Below are 21,711 nucleotides of genomic sequence, written 5' to 3'. Positions count from 1 at the left end.
GTAGACTGGCGCTTCTACATCTTTGGATTTATTTCTTAGCATCTCAGACGCAACATTATAGGGCATAGGGGATCCTATTGGGATGGGGCAGTCGGGCTATTTGGTTGCATGGGGTATGGGTCAAAGAGTCCCTAATGATGAGAGGCATGCCAGAGTGTGAGACATCCTTATACATCCATATGGAAAAATCTTATGTTGGCTTTAACTGCTGCGAACTGAGCCGCGCTCTGATCCTGGCAATTAACCCTATAGATACTGCGGTAAGTACATCTATGGTTAAAAACAGAGCAAGAATTCTTCCTCTGTTCATCAATGGGGCTATGCGATGTGATCACAGAGTCCAAATGGTAGTTACAACAACCAGTACCACAACTACAGAGGCTAATCAGGCTCAGCCCTAAGGGTCCTATTACACAGATGTTCGTTCAAAAAATCGCTATATCGTCCGAATTTAAGTAATAATCTTCCCGTGTGTGAGCAGGCATCAATCAAATGACTAACAAAAATTTGTTCGTACGTCGTCGATCACATCTTTTGAGATGACCATAAAATCGTTAATCGTTTGTAAATCTTTTGGTGTATGTACGCATCGTTTGTACGTAATTAAGATCGTTTGTATACTGCAGTGTACGAACGGTTGTAATTATGATCATGACAATACAGTAGTCTGGGTAATCTATCTATTCAGAAAATCAGATAGTGAAGTCCCCTAGTGAGACAATAAAATAACACACTACAAAAAAAACTAAAAAAAAAAGTACAGTAAACACACAAACACCATATCCCCCAATGCAAAAAGTACACATATTTGGTATCGCTCCAAGTGTAATGATGCAAATAATTTACATAATACATAATTTAACCTGCTGAGTGACCACAGAAAATTTCTAATTTTGCCATTATTTTTAATTAAATGTGAGAATTTTTCACAAGGAAAATGTAAGGATATCAGCCAAAATTTACCACTAACTTAAAGTACAATGTCATTAAAACAAAACTATTTCAGAATTGCTTCACAGAGCTGTAACCGCATTTGAAAAATGGCCCAGAAAGGGTTACGACTTTCCCGACTTTTCAAACTGAACATGAGTTACCCCAACATTTTTCAGTTCTTGTAACTATTTCACATCTACCAGTCTCAGATAAAACTTACCCCGGTACCTATACAGTCTCTCGCAGCAACGGATTACAAGTCAGCAGACTCTACAAAGAGTTTGATTTCACAGCTTTATTTAAAATTACTAAGTCAGCACTGGATGCACCCTCTTACACATGCTATGGGAATGTAAGCAGCTAGGGGAGCTTTTAAAGGGGGTCCTTGATAATACACATAAATCACATCCTGTCTCTATCCCACCGGGACATAAAAAGTGTTTTCTAGGCATGCTGGATTTCCCAAATACTGAAGGATGTTATATCAAGCTAGAAAGGCGATTGCCGCCCACTGGAAACAACAACAGCCTCCAAAACAGCAACAGTGGAACAAAAACATGCTGTGATAAGTAAATATACAGAAAACAAGCTGGCGGGGTAGAAAGCAATAGACTCGATTGTTGTGTACGCTGATTGCTTTCTACCCCGCCAGCTTGTTTTGTGTATATTTGACAGCATGTTGTCGTTCCAATGCTGCTGTTTTTCGTTTTCAAAAGCAAAATGGGAATGAAAACATGCTGTGATAAGTAAATATGCACAAATGAAACCGGCAGGGAAGAAAGCAATCAGTATACATAGGGATCGTGCCTATGCAAAGCTGTTATGCAGAAAACTAACTGTAAGCAACTGCTTAATACCCTAAAATAATAGAAATTATATTATTTTAGGGCATTAAGAAAAGTTCGGGTTCTTCCAAACCGAACCTTACTTCGCTTTAAAGTTGCTCCAAAATTCGTCAAGCGCGCTGAACCAAATTTTTGCAAGGTTCGCTCACCCCTGGTCTGGCTAGTAGGATACTTATAGAGCTTTGTAGAAACCCAATGCAGGTTTGGATCAATTCTTCAGGGTAGAGGCTAGTGCTTTTAGCCCAATAAGTTGGTGGGGAAGAGGACAGAGATTATTAAGGTTATTAATACGGGGACCAGGACTATTGCATATGATATCGTACTATTCTGTTAACTTGACTATGTACCTATGATTTCAAAGCATGCATGTAGTAACACTTTCATGCGTAAGAGCAATGCATTATTATATCATTTCTATTCTTTGAAATTTTAGTTCCCCTCCCCCTTTTTTTGTATATGTAGAGGGTGTTGGGGCTGGCCAACACTTCGGTGTGTTTATTGTTTAAACTGTGAAAAATGTAATAAAATAAGATCTGATTAAAAAAAAAAACCATTGTCCCCTACAAAGTAATTAGGCCCCTTTTGTGTCCCCATGCAGTAATTAGTCTCCTATTCATAGCACCCCATTGTGAAAACAAAGAGAAAAACCTGAAACTTTCCTTTCATTGTCTCTACGTCAAACAGCTGTCCTCTTCCTAATGTACTGGTGGCACTTTGCAATGACATCAACATGCTGCCTATATTGGGGTGCTGATGTTCCGGCAAAAAGAAAGACCTGAAACTCACTTCTTCCTTGTCAGGAACTTACCTCACCTCGATCCAGCGGCGTCTGCCTCCAGCTCGGCTTGGGAGCGCGCCGTCGCTCTGCCCGCCGGAGCCGAGTGACGTCACGGAGACCCGACGGCGTCCCTAGCAACCAGGGGCGCCGTGGTCTCACGTGACTGCTGGCACACAGCTGAGAGTTCTGCACTCAGACTGAGTGACGGATCACCCGGCCACTCAGCCTGCAGGGCATCAGCTGCAGTACGGCTGGACTCAGGAGGCCGGACCAATCAGCCTTTGGTCCGGGCTCCTGGTCCAGTATATAGTAAAGTGTTAGCCAGTGTAATATCGCTGGCTAATAGGTAACCCCTGGTCCCAGCTCTCCCCAGTCTATTCCTGCGTTTCCCGTCCTAATTCCCTTCTGCCTGCTTACTCGTGTTCCTGACCTCCCGCCTGACCTGTGACTATTCTTTGTGTGCCGATTTTGTACCGTGTTGCCCGTGTGGTTTGACCTAGCTTTGTTCACTACTCTCTATTGTGTTTGTCTGTCTGTCGTGTTTTGTGTTCCACGTACTCAGTGCAGGGAACGTCTTCGTGGTTGTCCGCGACCGCCTAGGGTCGACTGAGGCAGGGACAGTGGGTGGGTTCAGATCAGGGCCCACTGTCTGGTTGTGTTTGTCCGTCTCTGACAGAATAGCCAGCCAGTAATTATACTGCCGTTGCCCATAGACAACAGGACCGCCATGTCAAATATAGTGGACCAAATGCAGCGGCTCAACACTATGGTTCAGGAGCTTGCTGTAAGGGTCCAGGACCAAGAGACGACTCCCCGACATCTCACGGTGACCTCCCCAGCACCTCCTGAGCCGCCTGTTTAGCTCCCAGATAAGTTTTCGGGGGACAGGAGGAGGTTCCGTGCATTCAGGGAGGGGTGCAAATTATTTTTTAGATTGCACCCCTGTTCGGGAGGCGAGTCTCAGAAGGTCGGCATCATCATATCCCTCCTCCAAGGGCCACCGCAAGAGTGGGCATTCTCCCTGCCCCCTGACTCCCCTGACCGGCAGACTGCTGACCAATTTTTTACGGCATTAGGGTTACTTTATGACGACCCGGACAGTGCAGCCAATGCCAAGCGTCAGTTGACTGGGTTGAGACAGGGACGTCGTCCAGTGGAGGAATACTGCTCAGAGTTCAGACAGTGGAGTGGTCTTTCCACGTGGAACAACTCGGCCCTCCCATTCCAGTTTCGGGTAGGTCTTAGTGATCGGCTGAAGGATATGTTGGTGGCATACCCCCCTCCTGACTCACTAGAAGAGAGCATGACTTTGGCTATTCGGGTGGATCGAAGACTTAGGGACCGACAAAGAGAGAGGTACCCCCGACTTCCCTAAAAACCCCGTCTCACCTCTTACTAACCCTAAGTCTTCCCTTCCTGTCTTGTCCTCACCTGAAGAACCCATGCAGGTAGATACTACCAATGCTAAAACTCGAAGAGCCCATCGCATACAGAATAATCTGTGTTTCTACTGCGGGAAGACTGGACACCAGATCTGACAATGTCCCTATAGGCTGAGGTCACCGCCGGAAAATGCCAGCGCCTGAGAGATTATCGAGGGGGTCTCTCAGGCGCACAGGTACCCTCCAAAAATAAGCTATTGTTACCTATTTATCTGTCTGTGGGAGGTAAAAGTATCAATGGGTACGCCCAGATTGATTCTGGATCCTCTGCCAATTTTATTAATCCTGTGTTCTTTTCTGGTTTGGAGGTATGTCCCCTGCTGCTCCAGCGTCCTGTTAATTTCACTGGAGCAGACTCTGCTCCCTTTGCCCAGGGGGACGTACGATATGTGACCCCGTGCCTGGAAGCTAAGGTGGGGTCAGTCCATGTTGAAAGTCTTGATTTTCTTCTTATGCATAATTTGTCATCTGATGTAATTCTGTGGTTATCATGGTTGGAGACACATAACCCAGTTTTTGATTGGTCCAGCAGGGAACTGGTCTGGTGGGGGCCTGGATGTGATTCTCATTGTATTGCTGTGTCTCTTTCAGGATGCTCCCCGGGGGAAGGAGAAATTCCGGAATTCTTGTCGGACTATGCTGATGTGTTTGATGAGAAGGCGGTAGAGGTGTTGCCACCCCACAGACCGTATGACTGCGCCATAGATTTAGTTCCTGGTGTCAAATACCCCCGAGGTCGCATATTTAACTTGTCCTGCCCTGAGAGGGAAGCTATGCGGTATTACATTAAAGACAGTCTACGTAAGGATCACATCTGTCCCTCCTCTTCCCCCATGGGGGCAAGGTTCTTTTTTGTGGGTAAAAAAGACGGCGGTCTTCGGCCTTGTATTGACTATCGGGAACTAAATAAAATCACTGTTAAGAATCAACATCCGCTGCCCCTAATCCCCGATTTGTTCAATCAGATTGTGGGCGCTAAGTGGTTTTCGAAGATTGACCTGCGGGGGGCATATAATTTAATTCGCATCAGGGAAGGTGATGAATGGAAGACCGCATTTAACACCCCAGAGGGTCACTTCGAGTATCTCGTCATGCCCTTTGGGTTGTGTAATGCCCCGGCGGTCTTCCAACACTTTGTTAAAGACATTTTTCAGGAACACCTTGGTCGTTTCCTTGTTGTATATCTTGATGATATTCTGGTGTTTTCCTCAGACTGGTCGACCCATTTGCAGAATGTTCGTACTGTAATGGAGCTTCTGAGACATAATAATCTTTGTGCCAAGTTGTCGAAGTGCCAGTTCGGTATTCAAGTCTCGTTTCTGGGTTATAATATTACCCCCGATTCATTTAGTATGGATCCCATCAAAGTAGCAGCCATTGAGAATTGGGAGAGACCTAGCAACCTGAAGGCCCTACAAAGGTTTTTAGGTTTTGCTAATTATTATAGAAAATTCATTAAGGCTTTTTCTATCATAGCCAAACCTCTTACAGATTTGACCAAAAAGGGGGTGGATCTGGAACACTGGTCCACAGAGGCTATCAAGGCCTTCGACACACTTCGGCACTGCTTCTCAGAGGCTCCAGTGTTGATTTAGCCGGATTTTGAGCACCCATTCATTGTTGAAGTGGACGCATCCGAGGTAGGGATGGCAGCAGTCTTGTCACAGGGATCAGACACCCTTACCCACCTCCGGCCAGTTGCGTACTTCTCGAGGAAATTCTCCCAAGCAGAACGCAACTATGATATTGGTAATCGGGAATTACTAGCCATTAAGATGGCATTTGATGAGTGGAGGCACTTCTTAGAAGGTGCCAAGCATAAGGTTGCTGTACTAACTGACCACAAAAATTTAGTGTATCTCGATACTGCCAAGCGTCTTTTTCCACGTCAGGCCCGATGGGCCTTATTCTTTGCTAGATTCAACTTTGAGATCACCTATCGACCTGGTTCTCGCAATATCAAGGCTGACGCCCTCTCCCGCAGTTTTGATCTCGAAGACAGTTCTGAAAATCAGGTCGATACGATTTTAAGTCCCGGGGTTGTGGTGTCCGTCCTGCAACCAGACCTGGTGACTTTAATCGCGCAGTCACAAGACCTAGCCCCCCATAACACACCTGAATCTCTCCTGTTTGTGCCGCCGAATCTTTGTCTCCGATTGTTGGAGGAGATCCATAGTTCTGTGTTGGCAGGGCATCCTGGTGTGGCAGGTACCAAGTACTTGCTCTCGCGTCACCTTTGGTGGCCAACCTGGACTCGCGATGTTAAATCATTTGTTGAAGCCTGTGAAATCTGTACTAGGTCTAAGGTTCCCCGTAGACCACCGGAGGGTCTATTACATCCTCTGCCGGTTCCTACGAGACCTTGGACGCATTTATCTATGGATTTTATTACAGATTTGCCTGTGTCTAGGGGTAAAACGGTCATTTGGGTGGTGGTGGATCGTTTCTCTAAAATGTGTCACCTCATCCCACTACGTAAACTCCCAAGTGCTCACTTACTAGCCACGCTGTTTGTCAATCATGTTCTGCGCTTGCATGGGGTACCGGAGAACATTGTTTCTGACAGAGTGGTCCAGTTTGTTGCTAGATTTTGGAGAGAATTTTGGGGTAAATTGGGTACCTTGTTATCCTTCTCTTCTGCCTTTCATCCCCAGACCAATGGGCAGACTGAGAAGGTCAACCAGTCACTGGAACAATTTCTAAGGTGTTTCGTGTCAGATAATCAAGACAAATGGCGTGATTTCATTTCCCTCGCCGAATTTGCAATCAATAACCATGAGCAACGTTCTACCAAAATGTCGCCATTTTTTTGTAATTATGGTTTTAATCCCAGATACTCATTTGTTCACTCCGCCGAGTCTGTAAACCCCTCTGCAGAGGTTATTTTTTCGAAACTGTGCACAGTTTGGGCCCAAGCTTATCAGAGCTAACAAAAGACGCATATCTCGCCACCAATATGCAGTAGGTGATAAGGTCTGGCTCTCTACCAAGAATCTTAAACTAAGGGTACAATCCGGGAAACTGGCACCCAAATACATCGGGCCATATACCATTCTAGAAATCATTAATCCTGTTACTTTCAGACTTAAACTGCCTACATCTTTAAGAATTAATTCTGCGTTTCACAAAGCTCTGTTAAAGAAATATGTGCCGCCGGTGTTCCCATCACTTCCTCCTGCCCCACTTGTCATCCAGGATGAGATGGAATATGAGGTGGAGAGAATTCTGGACTCCCGTTGGGTTCAGGGGTCGTTACAGTATCTGGTTCACTGGAAGGGCTTCGGACCAGAAGAACGTACTTGGGTGGCGGTTAGGGACATACATGCTTCTCATTTGGTCCAACGTCACCATGCTCAGAACCCGTCTAAGCCTGGTCCAGTGAGTAAGGGTCCTGAGGCCCCTCATAAGAGGGGGGGTAATGTTAGGAACTTACCTCACCTCAATCCAGCGGCGTCTGGCTCCGGCGGCCGGCTTGGGAGCGCGCCGTCGCTCCGCCCGCCGAAGCCGAGTGACGTCACGGAGACCCGACGGCGTCCCTAGCAACCAGGGGCGCCGTGGTCTCACGTGACTGCCGGCCGGCAGCTGAGAGTCCTGCTGAGAGTCCTGCACTCAGACTGAGTGACGGATCACCCGGCCACTCAGTCTACAGGGCATCAGCTGCAGTACGGCTGGACTCAGGAGGCCGGACCAATCAGCCTTTGGTCCGGGCTCCTGGTCCAGTATATAGTAAAGTGTTAGCCAGTGTAATGTCGCTGGCTATTAGGTAACCCCTGGTCCCAGCTCTCCCCAGTCTATTCCTGCGTTTCCTGTCCTAATTCCCTTCTGCCTGCTTACTGGTGTTTTTGACCTCCCGTCTGACCTGTGACTATTCTTTGTGTGCCGATTTTGTACCGCATTGCCCGTGTGGTTTAACCTAGCTTTGTTCACTACTCTCTATTGTGTTTGTCTGTCTGTCGTGTTTTGTGTTCCATGTACTCAGTGCAGAGAACGTCTTCGTGGTTGTCCGTGACCGCCTAGGGTTGACTGAGGCAATTAGGCAGGGATAGTGGGTTGGTTCAGATCAGGGTCCACTGTCTGGTTGTGTTTGTCCGTCTCTGACATTCCTGTTCCCATTCCAAGTGTCTGTCCTCTCCCTGATCTACATGGCTCTATGAGAGGCAATAAAATGAAAAGAAAAAAACTTCGATACTTGTAAACAGCGCTGTCTCCAAAAATATCCAAGGCTACACCAAGATGGTGAAAAACAAATACATATTTATTAGGAAGCACAAAGTTTACGCGTTTCAGGAGTTACATAATCTCCCTTCATCAGAACAGTGCATAGAGTATAGTCCAGTAGTGTTGTGGTTTATAAAGGAGACAAACACCCGCCAAACACGCCCGTTTCCCAAAGGGAGGGGGAGGGAGAGGAGGGGCATAAAAATCATGTAAATGTAACAGTTTTATAAGATAAAATAATCAAACTAGAACAACAACGTTTTAGACATAATCTCATTAATCTTTAAGTGTATCATTCTTATGTAAAACGGAGCTCAACTTCAGTGCGGCTCCAGCAATGAGCTGGATCGATAGAACTATTTCTATACGCAAATTGCGTACGCTAGTTGCGTATGTCACGGGAAGCTTCAAAAGAAGAATCCCCATAGCGCCATAGCGCTGTACAAAATAGGAGGAGCCTGCCCACCGGAGCTACGAATCCCCATAGCGCCATAGCGCTGTACAAAATAGGAGGGGCCTGCCCACAGGAGCTACGAATCACCATAGCGCCATAGCGCTGTACAAAATAGGAGGAGCCGGCCCACAAGGGCTACGTACACATCTGAGGGAGGAGTCTGCACAGACTAACAAATCAGTCGCTCCAGAGAGAGACCGGATTGTCAAAACAACAACAAAAACCAAACTGAAGATTACAGGAGAAGTATTACGGCCCGGGCCGGACCACCGGTGGAAAGCCACGGGATCAAGACGCGTGGGGAGGCACGGACAACGGAGATGTCCAGGTAACAGAACATGTCCTCCAGGGCGCTACAAAAAAACGCAAGGTCTGAACCCAGCCGCACAATTCCGCTGATGATGTTGACTAAACAGCAACAGAGCATGCTGTGACTAGCCAATGTTAACATTGTTATTATGTAAATTAAACTATAGACACCCTTATTGGGAGCTAGTTAGACATATGATAAAAAGGGATACATGTTAAAACTAACTAAAATTAACACTATAGGTGTATAAATAAAAATGTAGAGACCCTTGTTGGGACAAAGCCTCACACCTGATGAAAAATACATATAGTAACAAGTTTAAAATAGACACTATTATAAATAAAACTATAAACACCCTTGGTGGGGGCTAGTCTTACATATAATAAACATGATTATATATATAGAACTAAATTAATAACAATAACTGAGTTAGTTTGAAAAAAAGGGGGGCGTTTCATATAAAATCATTCTCAGAATGTCTATTGGCATACATTTTCTATATATTCATTTAGACCTTCGGGTACCAATGTTTTCAATTTATAGATCCAATAATTCTCACGCCTCTTAAGATTCTGATACCTTTGGCCACCCACTGGTATCTGTTCAATGGGTAGTACAGTAAATGATGAGAATTTAGAGTTATTGCAGTTGACAGCATGTCTAGAGACGCTATGTAGTAGAAAACCACGTTCAACATTAGACCTATGTTTATTAATTCTCACACGAAGGGCTTGAGTGGTGCGCCCCACGTATTGAATCCCACAGGAACAAGTGATTAAATAGACCACAAAAGAAGAACTGCAGGACATAAAAGATTTGATATTGAACGATTCACCAGAAACCCTATATTAGGATGCTGATGTTCTAGTGGGAAATCTGCTGCGGATCCGGTGTGTGTGAAGGCACCCTTAAACTGCTTAAAACATTCACAAATTTCCACATTGAATCATTGATTAGAGCCGTCTGCATATTGTCTGATAAAATTCTTACCCACAGGATTGGTAGATTGGTAGGTAAAAGCTCCGGGCGTCACATTTACCACCGCCACACCAGACCTGACCAATACCACCATACTGTGTCTGGATAACACTGTCATACCAGACCTGACCAATACCGCCATACTGTGTCTGGATAACACCGCTATACCAGACCTGACCAATACCACCATACTGTGTCTGGATAACACCGCTATACCAGACCTGACCAATACCACCACACTGTGACTGGATAACACCGCCACACCAGACCTGACCAATACCGCCATACTGTGACTGGATAACACTGCCATACCAGACCTGACCAATACCGCCATACTGTGACTGGATAACACTGCCATAAAAGACCTGACCAATACCGCCATACTGACTGGATAACACTGCCACACCAGACCTGACCAATACCGCCATACTGTGACTGGATGACACTGCTATACCAGACCTGACCAATACCGCCATACTGTGACTGGATGACACTGCTATACCAGACCTGACCAATACTATCATACTGTGACGAAGTAACACCGCCACACCAGACCTGACCACTACTACCATAACCCACCACCAGCAACCTTTAAAAAGACACCAGATTTACAGGCAAGTCTGAAGAGAAGGTGGGAGAATAAAAAAAAAAAAAAAAAAAGTTTCCTTCCCCCTGCTCCCTGGTTCTGCCCCCCTGCAAGGTGCTGCCCTAGGCACCGGACCACGGGTGGCTAGTTGTAAATACAGCCCTGGTTATATGGGTGCACTGTAGGTCTGTATGGATGATGTGTTATATGGGAGGACTGTAGATGTGTAAGGATGATGTTAAAAGGGAGGACTGTAGGTCTGTATGGGTGATGTGTTATATGGGAGGACTGTAGATGTGTATGGGTGATGTGTTATATAGGAGGACTGTAGGTCTGTATGGATGAGGTGTTATATGGGAGGACTGTAGATGTGTATGGGTGATGTTATATGGGAGGACTGTAGATGTGTATGGGTGATGTTATATGGGAGGACTGTAGATGTGTATGGATGATGTGTTATATGGGAGGACTGTAGGTCTGTATGGATGATGTGTTATATGGGAGGACTGTAGATGTGTATGAATAATGTGTTATATGGGAGGACTGTATAAGTGTATGGATGATGTGTTATATAGGAGGACTGTAGGTCTGTATGGATGATGTGTTATATGGGAGGACTGTAGATATGTATGGAATGGACTGTAGATGTGTATGGATGATGTGTTATATGGGAGGACTGTAGGTCTGTATGGATGATGTGTTATATGGGAGGACTGTAGACGTGTATGGATGATGTTATATGGGAGGACTGTAGATGTGTATGGATGATGTGTTATATGGAAGGACTGTAGATGTGTATGGATGATGTTATATGGGAGGACTGTAGATGTGTATGGATGATGTGTTATATGGGAGGACTGTAGATGTGTATGGATGATGTGTTATATGGGAGGACTGTAGGTCTGTATGGATGATGTGTTATATGGGAGGACTGTAGGTCTGTATGGATGATGTGTTATATGGGAGGACTGTAGGTCTGTATGGATGATGTCTTATATGGGAGGACTGTAGGTCTGTATGGATGATGTGTTATATGGGAGGACTGTAGATGAGTATGGATGATGTGTTATATGGGAGGACTGTAGGTCTGTATGGATGATGTGTTATATGGGAGGACTGTAGGTCTGTATGGATGACGTTATATGGGAGGACTGTAGGTCTGTATGGATGATGTGTTATATGGGAGGACTGTAGGTCTGTATGGATGATGTGTTATATAGGAGGACTGTAGGTCTGTATGGATGATGTGTTATATGGGAGGACTGTAGATGTGTATGGATGATGTGTTATATGGGAGGACTGTAGGTCTGTATGGATGATGTGTTATATGGGAGGACTGTAGATGAGTATGGATGATGTGTTATATGGGAGGACTGTAGGTCTGTATGGATGATGTGTTATATGGGAGGACTGTAGATGTGTATGGATGATGTGTTATATGGGAGGACTGTAGGTCTGTATGGATGATGTCTTATATGGGAGGACTGTAGATGTGTATGGATGATGTGTTATATGGGAGGACTGTAGATGTGTATGGATGATGTGTTATATGGGAGGACTGTAGGTCTGTATGGATGATGTGTTATATGGGAGGACTGTAGGTCTGTATGGATGATGTGTTATATGGGAGGACTGTAGATGTGTATGGATGATGTGTTATATGGGAGGACTGTAGATGTGTATGGATGATGTGTTATATGGGAGGACTGTAGGTCTGTATGGATGATGTTATATGGGAGGACTGTAGATGTGTATGGATGATGTGTTATATGGGAGGACTGTAGGTCTGTATGGATGATGTCTTATATGGGAGGACTGTAGGTCTGCTGGACAACAGTTCTGTATGGATGTAAGAAGTGAGAGATGTTAGGTGTCACGCACAAAGCAGTAAGCATGGTATGGCGGCACACTCCCTATAACAGTCTATTACAGAGCTGTAGACCCTCCACTGTATGAGGTGTCAGTCTCCTGGCGGGAGAACATGTCATCCAGAAATAGAAGAAAGAAATAGCAGAAACTGGAGACATTAGAAGGTATAGTAGGAGCCTGTGGACACCGCAGTACGGTATTACACAGGTCTGTGCAAGGTGGTGAATGACGCCTTATTACAGCAGTTATACATTCCCAGCAGATTGTGACACTTCCATCATACATGTCACAGGGAGATGGAGATCACAGTCTTAGCTGTATGGTGGGCACATATCTGCTGTAGGGTGGGCACATATCTGCTGTAGGGTGGGCACATATCTGCTGTAGGGTGGGCACATATCTGCTGTGTGGTGGGCGCATATCTGCTGTGTGGTGGGCGCATATCTGCTGTATGGTGGGCGCATATCTGCTGTAGGGTGGGCACATATCTGCTGTAGGGTGGGCACATATCTGCTGTAGGGTGGGCACTTATCTGCTGTAGGGTGGGCACATATCTGCTGTAGGGTGGGCACATATCTGCTGTAGGGTGGGCACATATCTGCTGTGTGGTGGGCGCATATCTGCTGTAGGGTGGGTGCATATCTGCTGTGTGGTGGGCGCATATCTGCTGTAGGGTGGGCGCATATCTGCTGTGTGGTGGGCGCATATCTGCTGTAGGGTGGGCGCATATCTGCTGTAGGGTGGGCGCATATCTGCTGTAGGGTGGGCACATATCTGCTGTAGGGTGGGCACATATCACCTGTATGGTGGAAACATTTCAGCTGGGTGGTGGGCACATCATATATCAGCTGTATTGTGGGCACATATCTGCTGTATGGTGGGCACATATCTGCTGTATGGTGGGCACATATCAGCTGTGTGGTGGGCACATATCACCTGTATGGTGGGCACATATCTGCTGTATGGTGGGCACATATCTGCTGTATGGTGGGCACATATCAGCTGTGTGGTGGGCACATATCAGCTGTATGGTGGGCACATACCTGCTGTATGGTGGGCACATATCACCTGTATGGTGGAAACATTTCAGCTGGGTGTTGGGCACATATCTGCTGTATGGTGGACACATATCTGCTGTATGGTGGGCACATATCTGCTGTATGGTGGGCACATATCAGCTGTGTGGTGGGCACATATCACCTGTATGGTGGGCACATATCAGCTGTGTGGTGGGCACATATCTGCTGTATGGTGGGCACATATCACCTGTATGGTGGGCACATATCACCTGTATGGTGGAAACATTTCAGCTGTGTGCTGGGCACATATCACCTGTATGGTGGAAACATTTCAGCTGGGTGGTGGGCACATCATATATCAGCTGTATTGTGGGCACATATCTGCTGTATGGTGGGCACATATCTGCTGTATGGTGGGCACATATCAGCTGTGTGGTGGGCACATATCACCTGTATGGTGGGCACATATCTGCTGTATGGTGGGCACATATCTGCTGTATGGTGGGCACATATCAGCTGTGTGGTGGGCACATATCTGCTGTATGGTGGGCACATATCACCTGTATGGTGGAAACATTTCAGCTGGGTGTTGGGCACATATCTGCTGTATGGTGGGCACATATCTGCTGTATGGTGGGCACATATCAGCTGTGTGGTGGGCACATATCACCTGTATGGTGGGCACATATTTGCTGTATGGTGGGCACATATCACCTGTATGGTGGGCACATATCACCTGTATGGTGGGCACATATCAGCTGTGTGGTGGGCACATATCACCTGTATGGTGGGCACATATCTGCTGTATGGTGGGCACATATCTGCTGTATGGTGGGCACATATCAGCTGTGTGGTGGAAACATTTCAGCTGGGTGTTGGGCACATATCTGCTGTATGGTGGAAACATTTCAGCTGGGTGGTGGGCACATATCACCTGTATGGTGGGCACATATCTGCTGTATGGTGGGCACATATCTGCTGTATGGTGGGCACATATCACCTGTATGGTGGGCACATATCAGCTGTGTGGTGGGCACATATCTGCTGTATGGTGGGCACATATCACCTGTATGGTGGGCACATATCACCTGTATGGTGGGCACATATCAGCTGTGTGGTGGGCACATATCACCTGTATGGTGGGCACATATCTGCTGTATGGTGGGCACATATCACCTGTATGGTGGAAACATTTCAGCTGGGTGGTGGGCACATCATATATCAGCTGTATTGTGGGCACATATCAGATTGGTGGTGCCCACTGCATGATTCCAAATCCCTGACCACTGATGCAATGACACCTTTATCAGACTAATCCTGATACATCTCCCGTGTAGAGATGAGCGAATCAGACGGATTTCTGGTTCGTATGATTCATACGAACCAGAAATCCGTCTGATTCGCTCATCTCTACCCCCGTGTCCCCCCTCACAGCTGTCTGGAGAGCAGGAGAGGTTTTCTATGGGAATTCGCTGCTGCTCTGGACAGTTCCTGACATGGACAGAGGTGGCAGCAGAGAGCACTGTGTCAGACTGGAGAGAATACACCACTTCCTGCAGGACATACAGCAGCTGATAAGTACTGGAGATTTAAAATAGAAGTAAATCACAAATCTGTATAACTTTCTGAAACCAGTTGATTTGAAAGAAACATTTTTTGTCCTTTTAAAGTGTGACTGAGGGGGTCCCCATTGTTTTCCCTGACTGCATGAAGTCTAATACTTACCTCTGTGCGGTGCGATCAGTGATCTGCTCATAGAGTCTGCCTGAGGCAGAGCAGAGCGCCGGTAATATTGATCAGTGCTGTGCAGAGACCATACCACTGACAGGACAAGCAATCTAATGGCTGCAGCTGATGGGCCCCTAGCAGGACAGGAAACGTCTACAAAAAAAGTGTTTTTTTTGTTTGTTTGTTTTTAAATATAGCCCCCCCCCCTTCCTATTCTACATTAGGAATGGATGTGGCGTCACTGTCCCATCTATTATAATATAATGTTATATATCAAGTACGGAGAACGGCGTGTGCAAAGAAGTAAAAAAAATACAAACAAATCAGAAAAATGTGAGAAAAAAAAATTATAAAAAAACTAGAGGTCATGGCGCAGATGGCGAATCTGCAAACAGCTCCAGTGATGAAGCAGAGAGGAGGCTGTGAGGGGAAGAACAGGGACATTCTGGGCATTCTGTAAGGACATCAGGGTGACATATCAGCTGTCTATATCCCGGCAGCTGTGACGTCACTATACTCCCGTACACCGCTGCCTCACAGCCCACACTGGCCGCGCCCTTCAGTTTGCATCATGTGATCAGTGTGGACCGTTACACGCTTGGAGCGGGATAGGGGGGTGTTGATGTTGATGTAGAATGAGACATGACGCTGGATGTCGGGAACCTCCCCCTCTCACCTACTGCAGATGGTTTCTTCCGTTCAGTATATATAGCGCCGGTCCGGTTTTGGCGTCTGACGCTGGATGAAGATGCCGTTGTGCGGGGGTCTCGGAGGCGTTAAGCCGGCAACGGATGCGGTGCAGGCGCTGTGCGAACAGGTGACTGCGGCCTCTCGGCTCTGCTGTTCTATGCAGGCGAGCTGTGTGTGTGTTATCGTCCAGCGCTGTGCCTCTCTATAGGCCTGTGGCTTATAAACTTAGTGTTGTCGGTGACGGCTGTCAGCTGACCTGCTGCTGTTAAGATCATCACGTGACTAGACCTATATGAATATAGACGTAGCCTGATACTTGGCATTGGGCCTCAGTGGGCACCATGTGTGACTTACAGGGTTCAATAATTGCTCTACTACCTTGCATCTCTCTATTTATTTAAGGTGTTTAAAGGGTTAAATGACTCCAGGCCACAAATCTTGTCCTGACAGAACATGTAGAGAGGCACCTGGCATCAGAATCCCTCATGTCTGGGGTGGCTCCGGGACTGGCATCAAATGGACAGAGGGCCACAGTGTGTAGTGTATGGGTACAGCTGTGTACCCATACACTACACTCCTGAAGCCAGTGCGGCTCCTGATGCCAGTGTGGTCATGCCCAAGACAAGCCTGGTTCTGCCGGGGAAGCTCACTAAACTAAGACCTATATCACTCTAAGGGTGCGTGCACACTACGGAATTGCCGCGTATAACCCGCCGTGTATTAGGCCGCTCGTACCCGCACGCATTTCCGCCTGTGCCATAGACGCTATTCTCTGCACGGGCGGATTACGCATTCCGCCGAAAGAAGTGACAGTGAGGGTATGTGCACACTGAGCAATTCTCGAGGAATTGTAGCTGAAAGTTTTCAGGCAGAATTTAAACCCTCCATTGACTTCTATAGGATTCCTCTAGCAGATCTACAGCAGAAAATTCTGCTCGGAAATTCTGCAGTGTGAACAACAGAGCAGAAAACCCATTGAACACAATGTGACTTTGCTCTGTACATATTTTACGGGAGGAATTTCAAGCTGAATTCAAAGCTGAATTCCTCGCCTTTTCCTCAGTGTGCACATACCCTGACATGTGAATGCGTGCCGCTGTGTGCGGGTACGAGTGACTGAAAACGCCGCGGGTTATATGCGGAAATTCCGTAGTGTGCACGCACCCAAGTCCCACCCCTGCGTACCCACCTGGATGACAATTTTTTTTTTGCCCCCACCTCAGCCCAATGTCTGCTGTTATAAGGAGGAGACTGTGAAAACCCAAAGTACATGTCTCCTGTGAAGAAGAGGATGGTGACTTGTGATTGTGGCGAGAGGAGAGGAGGGACATGGGGGGGGGGGGGGTAATTTGCCATTTGGGAAGGCTGACTATTCCATTTGTAGCAAAGATTGCAAATTTGAATCGGCTAAAAAAAAGCAAGACTACGGAGGTGTACAGGGTAGTAGCCAATAAGGCCTGAATGTAGCGTCTGCTCTGTAACCGCTGCACTCTGCAGTACTTATATGCCTGCAGCACAGAAAGGGTTAAAGGAGAACTCCGGGCTGGTAGAGTTCCTGAGAGGAGTAACATGGACTCGCCACCCCCACTCCTGCGCTGATGCCGGTATCCTACAGCAGGGGTACTCAACAACTTTTAGTGAGGAGCCACTTACCGGGGTCTATTGTCAGGTGAAGGTCGGAGCTGAACATCAGTAGGAAACGTGTTTTGTTACTTTTCACAAATGTTGTTTAACTATTTACATACAGAATTGCTGCTTATTAGTGGGAAAACTGGCATTTTTTTTTCTCTCACCAGCCCTTATATAGCGCTCCCCTCCAGTAGTGTATAGCCCCCTGTGCGCTCCCTTCCAGTAGTATATAGCCCCCCCCCCTGTGCGCTCCCTTCCAGTAGTATATAGCCCCCCCTGTGCGCTCCCTTCCAGTAGTATATAGCCCCCCCCCTGTGCGCTCCCTTCCAGTAGTATATAGCCCCCCCCCCTGTGCGCTCCCTTCAGTAGTATATAGCCCCCCCTGTGCGCTCCCTTCCAGTAGTATATAGCTCCCCCTGTGCGCTCCCTTCCAGTAGTATATAGCCCCCCCTGTGCGCTCCCTTCCAGTAGTATATAGCCCCCCCTGTGCGCTCCCTTCCAGTAGTATATAGCCCCCCCTGTGCGCTCCCTTCCAGTAGTATATAGCCCCCCCTGTGCGCTCCCTTCCAGTAGTATATAGCCCCCCCTGTGCGCTCCCTTCCAGTAGTATATAGCCCCCCCCTGTGCGCTCCCTTCCAGTAGTATATAGCCCCCCCCTGTGCGCTCCCTTCCAGTAGTATATAGCCCCCCCCTGTGCGCTCCCTTCCAGTAGTATATAGCCCCCCCTGTGCGCTCCCTTCCAGTAGTATAACGCCCTCCCGTGCGCTCCACTCCAGTAGTATAACGCCCTCCCGTGCGCTCCACTCCAGTAGTATAACGCCCCCCCCGTGCGCTCCACTCCAGTAGTATAATGCTCCACTCCAGTAGTATAACGCCCCCCCCCCCCCCCCCGTGCGCTCCACTCCAGTAGTATAACGCCCCCCCCCCCCCGTGCGCTCCACTCCAGTAGTATAACGCCCCCCCCCCCCCCGTGCGCTCCACTCCAGTAGTATAACGCTCCCCTGTGCGCTCCACTCCAGTAGTATAAAGCCCCCCCTGTGCGCTCCCCCTCCCATATAGTATAACATAAAATAACAAACCCTTATACTCACCTGGGTCCGGGCGTCTCCTCTTCCCTCTTGTGGCCGCACTGCAGCAGTCACTAGCAGTCAATGCATTGTCTACACTGGATACAGCTGAGAGCAGGCCTAGCTATGTACAATGTATCAGTCTGGAGCTCACAGAGCATTGTCTACACTGGATACAGCTGAGAGCAGGACTAGCTATGTACAATGTATCAGTCTGGAACTCACAGAGCATTGTCTACACTGGATAGAGCTGAGAGCAGGACTAGCTATGTACAATGTATCAGTCTGGAGCTCACAGAGCATTGTCTACACTGGATACAGCTGAGAGCAGGACTAGCTATGTACAATGTATCAGCCTGGAGCTCACAGAGCATTGTCTACACTGGATACAGATGAGAGCAGGACTAGCTATGTACAATGTATCAGTCTGGAGCTCACAGACCATTGTCTACACTGGATAGAGCTGAGAGCAGGACTAGCTATGTACAATGTATCAGTCTGAGGGTCACAGAGCATTGTCTGGATGAGATACAGTTGTAACAGACCCTCAGCAGTGAGCAGTATCCGGTCAGGACAGGTTTCAGCCTCGGTGTTTGCTGTCGCTGACCATAGACTTTGTGCTTCAGCATTTTCTCTGCTATCAGAAAGTTTCACAATGTCTCATTATACAGAGATAAATCTTTACTTAGAGAGGATCAGACGCTCTGGTCATGCATTGGTTAAGTTCTGTTAGCATTTGCCTTAGCATGGTGCCGCTCCTCTCCCTCCAGGTGACTCATCCCCATGTGAATGTATTTGCTGACTCCAGGTCAGGTGACTCGTCGCCCACAGTTCCCATTCCTGAGCTGGATGTCATCTGGCGGGCGGCATCTGTGGAGTGTCACATACCCGGGGTCAGATCAGCCAGGGGCCACGCCTGGGGTCTGTGATGCTGCTGGAATGGGATTATACTATGCCAGTCTTATGAGTGATGGCGTCCTAATCTGACCACATCGTCTTCTCTTACCAGGTGAAGCCCACGGTGGAGGAAAAACATGGGAAGAAATACACGACATTCGTGGCCACAGAATACAAGACGCAGCTGGTGGCGGGAACAAACTACTTTGTTAAGGTAATGGTGCTGCAGTGCATGCTGGGAGCTGTTGCCTCCAGTTCAGACATCATTGGCGGCCATGTTAGTTCTCCAGCCAGGGTTGGTTCAATAACCAGACCTCCTGGGAGTAGAATATAATGGATCCTTGGGAGCGGGTCTTATAGTTCCCTATTAAGGAAAGCAACAGATTCAAGACTGAAGACCAGCCCTGTACTATGTATAGCCAATCACACCTCGGTTACATTGTGACAGTCAGCAGCCAGCCACATAATCTGCTCTCGTCTACTTCCAGGTCCATGTTGGCGATGAGGAATACCTCCACCTGCGCATGTACAAGACCCTCCCCCACGATGGCGAGAAGCTGAGTCTCACTGCCGTCCAGGCCGGGAAGACCAAGCAGGAGGAGATCGTCCACTTTGACTAAGCCTTTGCTCCCCTCTGGCGCCTCCTCTGGTCATTTATGGACTTTTCTCACTATGCTTAGGTTTTATCTCATATTAGAGATGTGTAACTGCAATAATCCAATGGTTTCCTCCCCTGCTGCGGGGTCACTGCTGGGATGGGCCCCTGAACCTACATAGTAAATACTTTTTTCTTTTTTTGTACTGAATATAAATGACCGATATAGGATTATATAATTACAACACTCGAATGTCTGTGATGTATGTCCCTTAAAGAACCAGGAAAGAGAAAGGAGGGAAGGGTGCCTTCTAGTAATGCGTGTAAAAAAAAAAAAAAAAAAAGGATAAGGTGAACAAATGTACGCTCACCTGGATGAGTTGTGGAGACTCCAATAACACCGCTGCCAGCTCATTCACGGCCAAACTGAGGAATTAGGAAACAGAGGCCATCTGGGACAGGGATACCCTTCAGGTGAGCCAGGCACAGGTGTAGCAATGTATAGGCGTGAGCCCTTGTCGCCAATCACCAACACACTATGCAATCTTGAACCAAAAATAAAAAAAACCTATTCGTACAACACGTTTCGTCAGGGCCTTCCTCAGGCATACAGCTCCCAGTAAAGAGGCCCTCTTAAATCTCATGCCTGTGAGCCGCAGTATCACTGAGCACTTCCAGGTCCCCTGCATAGAATGCATAGTGTATTGGTGACAAGAGCTCACTCCTATGCATTGGTACTCCAGGCTGGAGATATTTTTAGTGTTTGCCCTGGGGCGTGTTGGATATAAAGGCCGCCAGTCACTTACCTCCCCAGTTCCAGAGCCAGGTCTCTGTTCGCACTGCCCCATTCTTCCATCCCACTGCCTGGTGTGAGCTGCGGCTTGAGACGTGGTGTCTTACGGCAGCTCGGCCATTCAGCAGCCGAGGCAGGACTCTGCTACGACCGCATCTCAAGCCACAGCTCAGACCAGGCAGCAGAACGGCACAATCCAGGAGGAGACTGCCCGGTTACTGCCTGGAATTCCGGGATTCAGCCTAGGTAATAAGCTGAATCACGGAATTCCAGGCGGTACCCGGGCTGTCTTCTCTTTTGCCATGGACTGGGAAGGCATCTGTAATCAAATGCAGAAGGTTCGAGTTCTATAGAACCTAAGATTTTCCAATGTTCGATCATCTCTATATCCAACCCCTCCCCGGCCATATGCTAAAAATACCCCTAGCCTGGAGTACAGCCTATGGCATCCAACTTGTGCAGCTGTGGGGAAACAGTTTAATGAGTCCCATCAATGCTAGTTATGTGATTGATATCAACGGGGAACAGATATGTCCAGTAAGAGGGACTGCTGACACCATCACTACTCTGTCACTTTCATATCCTACCCTTCTAGGGGGCGCCAAACCCAGGTCAACTGGTATACTCAAAGTATCAGAACCAGATTATAGACATATGTAGGGACATCTTTACCGTAGTTTTCATACAAACTATGACTGAACTCAATAAGGGAAGTAGATAGATGTTTTAAACCCTCCTGTCAGTACAGACTCCATAGTGTGACCGTTCTTACAGTATAGACTCCATAGTGTGACCGCTCTTACAGTATATACACCATAGTGTGACCGCTCTTACAGTATATACACCATAGTGTGACCGCTCTTACAGTATATACACCATA

General features: G+C 47.4%; 1 protein-coding gene across 2 annotated transcripts; it reads left to right on the top strand.

The window, feature by feature from the left end:
* The first annotated feature begins 15,869 nt into the window (after window positions 1–15,869).
* On the top strand, window positions 15,870–20,291 carry LOC138767476 (cystatin-B-like). 2 transcript variants are annotated; one of them, XM_069944983.1, is made up of 3 exons: window positions 15,870–15,977; window positions 19,556–19,657; window positions 19,932–20,291. In XM_069944983.1, exons 1-3 carry the CDS (start codon window positions 15,903–15,905, stop codon window positions 20,061–20,063), a joined length of 309 nt encoding a protein of 102 aa, XP_069801084.1. In that variant the 5' UTR covers window positions 15,870–15,902; the 3' UTR covers window positions 20,064–20,291. The 2 variants fall into 2 exon arrangements, with proteins under 2 accessions (XP_069801084.1, XP_069801083.1); XM_069944982.1 differs by lacking the exon at window positions 15,870–15,977 and adding an exon at window positions 19,320–19,467.
* Window positions 20,292–21,711: the final 1,420 nt, after the last annotated feature.

This window comes from Dendropsophus ebraccatus, chromosome 11 (genome assembly GCF_027789765.1).
Source record: "Dendropsophus ebraccatus isolate aDenEbr1 chromosome 11, aDenEbr1.pat, whole genome shotgun sequence".
Lineage (NCBI taxonomy): Eukaryota > Metazoa > Chordata > Amphibia > Anura > Hylidae > Dendropsophus > Dendropsophus ebraccatus.
This window is presented reverse-complemented; position numbering and strand designations above follow the sequence as displayed.